This window comes from Cyanistes caeruleus, chromosome 10 (assembly GCF_971803275.1).
Source record: "Cyanistes caeruleus chromosome 10, bCyaCae1.hap1.1, whole genome shotgun sequence".
Lineage (NCBI taxonomy): Eukaryota > Metazoa > Chordata > Aves > Passeriformes > Paridae > Cyanistes > Cyanistes caeruleus.
Window position 1 is genome coordinate 5,810,649 of NC_141710.1, and position 11,347 is coordinate 5,821,995.

The 11,347-nt window shown below is 45.9% G+C and overlaps 1 protein-coding gene across 5 annotated transcripts in view; it reads left to right on the top strand.

Moving 5' to 3' along the window:
- LOC111933691 (serine/threonine-protein phosphatase 2A regulatory subunit B'' subunit alpha) overlaps positions 1–9,610 on the top strand; it is a 57,006-nt gene extending 47,396 nt beyond the window's left edge. For all 5 annotated transcript variants that reach the window (XM_023933405.2, XM_086844363.1, XM_023933407.2 and 2 more), the window contains 4 exons: positions 560–735; positions 1,212–1,330; positions 2,100–2,206; positions 5,801–9,610. In XM_023933405.2, the coding sequence (XP_023789173.2) occupies positions 560–735; positions 1,212–1,330; positions 2,100–2,206; positions 5,801–5,891 (493 nt within the window). In that variant the 3' untranslated portion in view covers positions 5,892–9,610. The remainder of the gene's footprint in view (positions 1–559; positions 736–1,211; positions 1,331–2,099; positions 2,207–5,800) is intronic.
- The last annotated feature ends 1,737 nt before the right edge of the window (positions 9,611–11,347 follow it).

Consider the following 11,347-nt stretch of genomic DNA (forward strand, 5'->3'; position numbering starts at 1 on the left):
ACTGCTGTGCAGGGGTGGTCCAGATGTGCATGTGAGCACAAGGAATCTTGCACATAACAAGAGAAGAAGAATGCAGAACTGCAGGCTTAGACCCTCCAGATGGGAGGAGGGATGCAGAATGCAGCTGCCTGAGAGCTCTGTCTTGTGTATAAGGGAGCAAATGAGGGCATGAGGCAGCTGTTTTGTCCCTCACCAGGGTCCCTGCAGTGTCCTGGACTGAGAGCTGGCTCTATTTGGCCAACTCTTGCTGCTGGGTCAGACAGGGACTCCCTGCCTGATGTGAATTCCCCTTGGGCTGCAGCACAGTTGAACACTGGGTACAGGTGAGACAGGTGATGAGTGTGGCTGTGCTGCTTGCAGCCACCTGGGAGACTAACAGGAGGTGCTTGAAGTGTTGGCCTGTGCCCTGACCCATCCCAACAGGTCTTGTCATCCCTAGGTTTATGCCAGGGTGTGGCAGAAGAGCCTTGGTGGGTGGGTAGGGGGAATGTACACTGCTGCAGTCTCTGCTGTGTGGATGTCCCAGGGCAGTGCTGCAGTGTCCCTGCTCTGTTCCCAGCATTGAGTACTGGTTCCGCTGCATGGACCTGGATGGGGACGGGGTGCTCTCCATGTACGAGCTGGAATACTTCTATGAGGAGCAGTGTGAGCGCATGGAGGTGATGGGCATAGAGCCACTGCCCTTCCAGGACCTGCTGTGCCAGATGCTGGACCTCGTTAAGCCAGAGAGGGAAGGTAAGTTCTGTTTAGGCAGAGCATTCACCCCTTTTCATTTTTGAGGGATTGAGAAGGTAAAGCTACTGTGAAACCCATCTACAGGCAGAGCCCTGGTGAGTCCCAGGGTGGAAATTACTGCACATTGGGCCATGATATTGTACATCAGGAAATCTGAAATCTAACACAAGAGAGCTCAGGAATTAAGTGCCTGGGACTGAAGCAACAATTCTTGTGTGCTCCAGCTGTGGGATGTGCTGACAGTCTACACTGTAAAATGGAACCATCCCCATTCCCATGCCTTTGTATTTCACATGAACATCAAAGGCCTCCATATGTATGTGAGATTTAAGCTTAATAAACACACCCATTTATTGAGTAATGTTAAAATCCTTGACTGACTTGGGAAGGAATTTTGTGCTATTGAAGCCTACTGGTGTTACAACTAAAACTTTTGTAAGAACTCAGTAACACAACCATGTGGGGTTTTTCTGTAGGACGAGTAACCTTGCGAGACCTGAAGAGGTGCAGAATGGCTCATGTGTTCTTCAACACCTTCTTCAATTTAGAGAAGTATCTGGACAATGAACAGAGGGATCCCTTTGCAGTGCAAAAGGTATAAATCACCTTTATTTCTAAATAAGGAAATCTCACATTCATCTTTGGAGTGCTCCTGGATGTGGGGAAAATCCAGCTGAATAAAAGAACACTTTTTTCATGAGTACAGCTTATTGATTGTCTCCCAGAAGCCTTTTATCTGCTCAAAGTACAGAAAAGTGGAGGGGATGCCAAAACCAGCTCACAGTTGTTCCCACATAATCTCCAATAGAAACCTTGTGGCTCCGTGATTCAAGGCTTAAATACATCCCAAGACAGAGCCACCCTTTTTGTTTGCTTGTTTATTTGTTTAAACTGGATCATCATGAAAGCAGTCAAGTGGGACCAGAGGGATAATTTACTATCCCCATTCTGTAGTTAATGGCAGAGGGCCAGGTATTTATAGAAGTGTTATCCTGTAATCTTCTCTAAAACTTGCTCTAACTTAGCAAACTGTAGAGTCCCTTAAAAGATCAGTTACAATTAACCTTTGATGGACAGATCTGAAACCACCGAGTTCTTCTGTCCTGTATGCAGTGCACAGACTGAGTTAGGGCACAGCAAGTGTGTGGTTGTTGCATTTCTGAAGTGGATCAGATGCAGTTTGTTGGCATCTCAGGTCACATGCTGAGCTTTACTGACCCTGAGAGGTATTTTTTCATAGTCCTTTCTGTGCAGATATTAAAACACTCCAAGATGGTTGTGACTTTCTCAGTTAAGGCAATTTTTGCCTGGCTGTTTCCATCCATTCCTTACTACCCTAGAGGCTGACTGTGTGATCTCTTTAGGACATGGACAGCGACAGCCCCGAGCCCTCAGACTGGGACAGGTATGCGGCTGAGGAGTACGAGATCCTGGTGGCCGAGGAGTCTGGGAATGAGCAGCTCCAGGAGGGGTGAGCACGGGCCTGGCACTACCCTGGGCACTGCCCTGGGCACACACGGCTGCCTCCAGCTGGGCTCTTGGGGGAGCAGTGCTGCCACTGCCAGCAGAGGGAGTGGAGTAGTGGGATGAACAATTGGACTGGACTCTGGAGCACATGAGGCCCGGGACAGCTGCTCCCTACAGCAGGAGTGGAGGAGTGTTGGGGGGCAGCCACTTGGATCAGCTGCACACATCAGTAAGGGGGGAAAAAGGGCAAAGCCTATTTCTTTTAGTCACCGTGCAAAAACAGAGATCAAATTACTTTTGCTGGTCTTGGCCATATATTGACCATGTCACACTGTCATAGTATAGAAGCTGTAGCTGTTACATTTATTATACCTAGCAGAGATTTTCTTTAGTCCAACTTTGTCTATTAGTCTGTGTTCTTCATAAGTTATACTTCAATATTTTCATTCATTTACTAAGTTTGTTGAGACTTTTTTTAAACATTTGGTTTCTTCAATACCTACACTCAGTTTTCAACCTTCTGTAAGATTCTGGACAGACACACCAGCTATCTTTAGCCAGTGAATTTAGGCAGAGCAGTTGTTCCAGAACTCCTCTGTGGGCAAGGGCTTTCTGCAGATAAACGAAGACTCGGTCTAATCTCCCTTTAGATTTGTGTCTGTCTTGGCATCTTGAGAATATTTTTTTCAGCCACTCAAAGAATGCTTAGCCTGTGTTAATCCTGCATGATTCAGGATTGCATCCAGTCTTAAGCAGTATTTATAGAGCCAGTAGAGTATTGAAAAGATTGCATCACTTTCAAAACTTCCCACACTGGAAATTGCTTGGGATAACAGTAGCACCTACTAATTAGGCACAGAGATTTGCAAAGCTATTGAGAGCTGCTCCCCCTCTCTGCCTGTGCATCTGAACAGCAACAGGCTGTTCCCTCAGCCCCTCTGAGCTGCCTGGCCTTTCTGTGGTGGATGGAAGATGAAATTGCTGTATTTCCTGCAGCTGTTTTGCAACACCTGTGTCCTCAGCACAGAAAAGAAACAGGAGGCTGCCACTAAAGCTTCATGTGGGACCATAAATTCCCAAAGTCACCGAAACCAGGGGAAGAGTGATTGGTGATGTCAGATTTTTGAAGCTGGTCTGAAGCAGCTCTGTGTCTTCCTGCAAAGAGCATGTCAGCAACCTGGCTGCTAGCCTTTAAGAGCCCCTGAAAACCTCTGTAGTCATGGCAGCAGGATTAGATCTCATTTGTAGAGCATAGCAACAGACCACGAAGAAAAAAAGAAAGGAAAAAGAAAAACAAAGAGCTGGATGCCCAGACAAATTTGCCAGAAAGACCCATTGAGTTTTTGCACATACATTATTTCTGCTGTGTTTTGAGGATGACAGAAACAGGGAGCGGGGACAGAACCAAGACAATTCCTGGTGAGTTCTGGGAGAGACTGGAAGATTTTTGGCTAAGTTAGCTGGCAGAACATGGAATCTGATCTTTGTCTTATGAAGACATTTGAAAACAATCATCATTCAGCACTCAGATGCATTAGTGTGTCCCACTTCTGTGATTAGCCCTGTCCCTGTTTCTCTGGAGGGAAAGTTTCTAAAGCCAATCTAAAGCTAGCTGAGGCATGCCCAGGAGAGAGCCCTGCTCCCACAATGGGAATCTCATCAAGGCAGTGAATATTCCCAGTATCCAAGATACTTCCAGGATGCTGGACTCCATCAAGAGCTGCAGTCACCAAAAGTAAGGGGAAGGTCTTGTCATGCTTGAGACAACAATAAAGCATCATATTTCACTGGAAGCCTCAGCTTCCCTGAAGTCATTTCCCTCCTCTGAACAACCTAGAGTTGCCACAGATGAGTCTTAAGGAATGGGTATTTAACCTATATAAGCCCATATTTGTTTTTATGGGACTGAAGTTCTGAAACTGGCCTGGGAGGAAAGCAAGGATTGATTACCTTTAGTGCTGATCTTGTTCAAAAGCATCCCAGAGACACTCCTTAGCTATAAAGGTGGAAAGCATTTATTCCAAGATGGGAAAGGCAGGCACTGTTGAGCCTTAAGGAGCAAACCAGTGCAGTGGAAAAGAAACTCACTGGGAAAGGACAGTGGGAAGTCCCTTTTGAAGCAGACATGAGAGGGTTTAGTGCAGAAGCAAAAGACACCTGAAGAAAAAGATTATAATGGAGCTCCAGCTGCTGGTGACTGTGCAAGGCAGGGAAGAAGTCACATTGCATTTGTAGGAGAGAAAGGGACAAGGCTAACAGAAGGGGTGGTAGAATTGCAGGAAAATGAGATAAAAAAAGATCATTCTAAGAACAGCATTCAAATGGAAATACAAAGTTTTCCTCAGCTGCATCACTTTAAACCAAGGAGAGATTAGAGAAGCTGAGGCACCTGCAAACATTCCCAATCCATTCCTGGTGGTGAAGGCAGGGTGACACAGCTCCCACAGGCATCACTGAGGCAAGAAGGGTGCAAATTGCACATACTTTGGCAACCTTGCATACATGATCAGAACAGGTTTGGTGCAGGATCCAGACCTTCTCCCACTTATACAAGAATCCAGAAGGTGGCAGAATTACTAAGCAGGTACTTTCCCTATGGAAGAGAGAGGACAGTGTTCTCCAGGAAGGTCTGGGCTGGTCTCCACACAGGAAGCTTCCTGCCTACAGCAGGACAGACCCTGACAACCTCCCAAGGGTTTGCTGTTCCTGCATATGGGTCAGCCAAGGGAAAAACACCACATGAAGGGGTAGACAGCTCCTTCCTGGCACATCCATGCTGGGCTATCAAAGGAGTTCGCCTTTTTGCAGCTCAGTTTACCAATGAACATGAGAGCCATTTCTGTGTTGGCCATTGGAGCACCTGCTCCAGCATCTCCTTTGTGAGCAATCTTGCTTTAGAACAAAAGGAAGAACTTAAATTTCTTGGCAGCCCTGCAAAACTAACCCATAGTATGTTGTGACTGAAGGGAAACATCTTAAAAACATCATTTCTTGGGACTAGGAATGGGCTGAGAGCCCCAGAGCCATATCCTGTGCTGCAGGGCATGGAACCCAACCAGCCTGGATAGTGCAGCTGGAGCTGAGAATTCCCACCAAACCTCCTTGGACCATAAATGCTCAATCCTGGATACCAAACTTCAGACTGAGGGAGAGAGGAACATGAAAGCGTGGCCACAATTGTTGTTCTATGTCTGTCAAAACACACGTCAGCCAGAAGATGCATTGGACCAGGTGTTTCTAAGCCAAGCTCCTCTGGGGCCTGGGGCTGTGGTTGGATGACTTTATTTCTACACTGAACTATTGAGGCTCTGGGAGTTCGTGACAATTTTTACTGAAGCTGGATTCAAATTTTCTAATGCTGAACACCAGTGAGAATTTGTTCTGGAAGCCTCAGATGAGGCTGGACGGGAGCACAGATTCATGTCTGCTGTCAGAGTACTGATTACTCCCACCTCTTCCCCATGCCTCAGGAATCTCCTCCTTGAGGTTCACCTCTCACATGCTACTGCATTTTAGCCAGCTGGCTTAGTTAGCCACTGAAATAACTGCTGTAAAAACCAAAGTACAGCTTTTAAAGACACACCTTTTGTCTTTGCAGATCATGTGAAGAAGACTACGACACAGAAGAAGTCTTACCTCCTCCTGAAACTGGAGCCAAGTCAGACAAACTAGTTATCTCAGATCTCTGAGCATAGAGAAGTGGTAGACAGCTCATGTCTTTCAAACTGGATAGCATTCAGTCCCAAGGCACTTGGGGATTTTCCTTAAATCTGAACAATGTGCTTTATTTTGTACACTGAAACTTGAGACCCCTTTTTGTCTTCCTGTGTAATTGCAATAAGGTAATTTCTATGAAAAGGCTTTTTACAATGTATTATTGTGCACATTCACTGAAAATGGTGATTGCACCTTGTTTCATTTATATATAAATTCTGTTATGTCCCCAGATGTGCAATAAATGCCAGCATCTAATGATTACCTGCAACAGCTGCATGCAACATCGATAGTGGTCGTTTCTCAGTCAGTTCTGTCCTATGCCACTCTGTCCCCTTGGCTTTATACCAGGAGTGACAAAAGAGCTGCCAAATTAACTTAAATGAGTGTCTAGAAATCTTTTAAAACACAGGTCACAGTGAAGTTCTTTTTTTCCTTCCTGTCCTGGAAATGAAGGGAATGTGCCTGTGCATGGGGAGAGTGAAGTCCCTTTGTGCTTTGCCCCCAAGCTCTTAACACTGGCTGCTGGACTGTTTCACTGCTGTGGATCTGAGAGCAGTTTCAGCACTACACCATGTCACGTTCTCTAGGAATCTGAGATAGAGTTACCTATTCTATGTTCCCTCCTGTGCTGATCTGCCTCTGGCCAGAGCTTTGTCTGTGTAGATTTCTACTTGGTGGAAGTGTTTTGCAGAGTATTCACAGCAAATATGGATCTCTGCTGTTGAGCTACCGTGTTGAGACTGCTGTGCTTGGTGTGCACTGGTTCCGTCCATTCCTGTGTTCTCCTCCTCTCCTGTAGTCTTCTTTAACCTGTAGCCAAAAGACTAAGCTGAGATAATGAAGAAAAAAACAACCCCCTTTTTTAACTAGTAAAGGAATTAGTCTGTATTATTGCCAGAATTAATTTTTCTCCTGGCTCAGGGAGGAAATACTCTAACTAATGAATTCTTGCTTTAAGTGCAAAATTAAACCATCTTCTCCCTAGAATCAAAAGTGGTGTCTCTGCTTCCAGCACACACTGCTGCTGCAGCTGTCCTCTCCTGGCCAGCAGGAACTGTCTGTGGTTCAGCACAGGGGTGATTAGAATAAATTCTTAATTTTAGCCCTCATACATGCAGAAGCAGGTCTGGGGCCTCCCACCTGTGCCCAGTGTGTAATGCTGGGTTGCTGTGTGTGCACTGTATCATCTGTCTCCTGTTACCTCCCTGTGAGAGCCTCAAGCTGTGCCTCTGCCAGAATTCCTGGGAGATGCCTGCCCTGTTCCCAGCAGGCCCCTGCTGCCCTCCCTGGAGGCAGAGCACAGCTGGGCAGTGGAGTGTCCCCAGAGACAGGATGGGATCCCTGTGGTACCTCCAGGGCTCAGTATCCAAATGAGGAATGGGCTGATCACTCCAGTGCAGTCTGGGCTTTTCCAGGAGTCTCTGAAGCCCAAGCCCTGCCTGCCACTGCCCAGGGGGATGTGCTGCTGCCTCCCTGGGGTCAGAATTCTCCAACAATCAAACTCAGGAAGAGAGAAGGGTTTCAGTTGAACTGACCAGATGCACTCACACCACCCAGGATCCTGGACTTGGTATTTGGGAAACTTCTGGATGCCCATGTTGTTACCAAAGGCCCTGCCAGGTGATCTGCATCCCATAGTAACAGATGAAGCAGGGAACACTCTGACCAAGCCCCTGGAATGCATCAAGCACACAGTGGGTCTGGATGCATTCTCCATCACTGCCATAATCTCGAAGGGAAAATCTTCCCTAGGGTGATTCCACAAATGCCCAAATGCAGAACCACCAAGGAACTGACTGTGGGAATGGACACAGGATGGAAGTCCCACAGCTGCTGCTTGTAACCTGCTTCAGCCACGTTTCTCTGAGAAGAACCTGGGCACAGCAGGAGTTCGCCCGTCTTTCACTGCCCAGAGGGGCCTTTCAGTTTGATGTCCCTTTACATCTCTCCAAAGACTAAGATTCCTCAAAAGGAACAAGAAGAACCTTAACCCCATTCTGGGCTGAAATGGAGCCCTCATGGTCCTCCAGCAGCAGCAATACTGCAATGTCTCATTTGCCAGTTCTATCATCCACCACTTCAGGGTCTTTCTTACCTGCCTTTTGCAGAGGGCCTTTAACTCAACCCATCCCTGAATTCAGGCTCCCACCTCACACCACACCAGCCTGAACTGGTGCCTTTCTTTGCAGAAGTCAGAACCCAGAGTCTGATAAAACTCACCAGCTGCCTTCCCAAGGTTTGGTTCAATAAATGGAGACAGGAAGCTGATAGCTGCTCTGCTAGCCTAAACCCAGCCCCTCTCTCCTACAAACAGACATTCAGTACTGCAACAACAACACAGAGTGAATCCAAACCCAATCCACGCTTTCTGGTAGGTCAACACAAGCTAATCCATAAAACCCTCCAATTCACAGCAGATGTTTTGCATTCTGTGTGAATAGGACAAGCTGCAGAAGCTGCTGCTACAGTGGTGGCAGTGCAAAATCTGCAGTAATATTCCAGGAATGGAAATCCATTCTCTGTCCCTAAAGTACTTGAAAATAACCATAATTCAGCAGGCACAAGTGCATTAATAGAGGGTGTGTTCTACACCCCATTTATGCCTTAGTCCTGTCCCCAGCTGTTCTGGATGGAAGGTTTGTAACTCTACAGGATTTAAGTGAGGTAAATTTGGGAACTCCTGTCCTACTTCTTTGCATTTTTCTGTGATATTTTTCTGAGATAGTCAGATTTCTTTGCTTGTGTCCAGAATCCCTGCCCAAAAGATTTGTAGGAGTCCCTTGGCTCTGTCTCTGCCTCCTGACTCCATGTCAGCGCCACTTGAGATGTTGCATCCCTGGAAGGACACATCCTGCACTGTTCAGTGCACATCCAGCTCACACCGAAGGCTTTTTCCTTACGAGTAGTCAGAAAAGTGAGTAAAATTCAGTTTTGCATGATAAAAATGTGATTGTGCTTATTTGTTCTCTCTAGTCTGCTTTTGTCTAGCAAAATGAAGCTGTGTTCTTACAAACCCCTTGCCAAATTTTTACTGTTGTATCATAAGTATTTTCTCTCTGCAGTACTAAGATGGGAACTATGGCTCAGTATTACTGCTAGAATGGTACTAGTTGGATTTTTTTCTTTCTTCTAAAATCTCAGTAGTATGTGCTGCACCCCAGTTTTTGGCAGTGAACCCTGGGCACTGCTCCACTTCCCCTCCTGCCTTAGAGGAGCAAGTGCTGCAGAACAGACACGGACAGCAAAAAAGGGATTCCAAAGCCTTCCTGCTCTCCTGCCCCAAGGCTTTAACGAAGCTGACTCAAGACACTCTAACCAAGGTACTGGGCTTAGTTTCTGAAACAAAATAGTCCTGAAAGACCAACACTAAGTTCACTGAACTGTCCTTGTAATGGCATGGATTTGGAGTTTCTAGATCAGTATCTTGGGTCTATGCAAACAAAACTGAACCTCAGTGATGAGCATGAGCTACTGTAAGAAAAACAAACAGAGCTTCCCTGTGTGTGCTCATCTTCTCACTGTATCATTGGGTGAGGGGGTTAGAAACTGAATATTTAATAATAATAATAAAGGTTCTCATACTTTGTAAAAGTAGTTTTGGAGACATTTTGTGGTGGCATGGTTTGATCTTTGTATTTTTACTTTATATTTTCTTCTTTTTTGGCAAATAAAGGATTTTTGAATTTAAAAAGGAAAACCTGTCTTGGTGGTGGGGTAGAGTGTTACTGCTCACTTCATCTCCAGCTGATGTGCCAAACTCTCCTGCCCTGCTGTGGTGAGTGCACACCACCCAAGCACCTGCAAGCAAATGCCTTCCAAAGCCAAAATCCCAGGCTTCTCAAAAATACTGTGATAAAGCAATCTGACCACTTACCTCTGGATCACTGTCCCTGTGATGCCTTACCAAAACACCCAACTCCCTCATTTTAACCTGTACAGAAAAAAAAGAAAGATATATCTCCTGGGTCTTTTGCAAGTGGAATGAACAAGAAAAAAAACCAAAAACCAAAAAACAACAACAACAACAAAAAAAAAACACAAAACAAAACACCCCCAAAAAAACAAAAAAAAAATCCCCAGGGAAAACTAGTAATGCCTTTTCTATTTTACCTGTATGCAAATGCTCAAGCAGTCAGTGTGTGTTGTTCTTGTATTGCTTCACCAAAGGGTGCCTAAATCTGTCTATAGAACTGTCAACTTTTGGTGAGTTTCTTTAGGGAATCAAAAGCACTGATTTAATTAATTCATTAATTATTTAATTAATTCAAATTTTAAATTGAAATAGTTAACACCAAAGATCTGCCTGTGATGTTCTTGGTAGTACTGGAAACAGCATCACCTGCCTTTCAGAGGGGATTTCCTCAGCTGTGCCACACACTTGGAATGATCCTTATAAAGGTGTTTGTATCCTTTGAGTTTTTCAATTTAGCAAATAATATATAGATCATTTATATAGATAATTTAAATACTAATTATCTGGGGAGGGGGTGCTTCTTGCATGTAGTAAAAGGATGCTTCTGTGCTGGCCCACACCAGAACCTCAGCACCATCCCTGTGCCACAGCTGTGGGATCTGTTCCTTGAAACTCTCAGAGTTTCACAGAGGGAGCAGCTCCCTGCTGTGCCAGAAGTACCTGCTTTGGCAAACAGGCTTTTCGGGTTTATTGCTCTGTAACTGCAGGTTCTTCCCACACCAAGTGCTGGGGCTAGCAGGGGCAGCCCCGGGCTGTGCTGAGAGCACCAAGGGGAGCCTCTGTGCAGGAGGCAGCTGGTCCCTGCCACCTTTGTTCCTGGCAGTGTTTTCAGCTCCCATGCAAGGGAAGAAATCTGCAGGGAGAGGCTGCTGTGCCCCCATTGCCCCTGGCTCTGGACTGTGGTCAGACAAGCCAAGGGAATGAGAACAGCTCCTGCTGGGAGAGCCACAAGGTAACACGTCCAGGAGTTAATTTTTTGTTTCCCTGTCTCCCCTCCTCTGGGATTTAATCCCAACCCCTGGTTTGCCACAGAATAGTTAAGGTTGGAAAAGACCCCCATGATCACCAAATCCAGCCTTTGACAAAGCTCCACCCTGCCCTCTAAGCTCTATCACCAATGGCCACATTGACTTGCGTGTTTCAATGTTTTGAACGTGTCCTGTGTGATACCTGGGAAAAGCCTTTCCACTCCACATGGAAGAACAGAAGGCATCTCCTCCTTGTTCAGAACCATGTTCAGATCTGGATGGTCAGAAGCACCGTATTTTGTACCACTACACGTGACTACAAACTGCTGCTTTTTCTTTTTGACCCTGCTCTACAAATCACAGGGTTTCAATGACGTTTGGCAGTTAATCCCTGCCTTCAAGGGGACTGGAAAGAAAACTGGAGTATCACGCACTTCCTCTGTAAGAAATCCCCAAGCAGCTCCCTCTGTGCTAATGCTGAGAACAG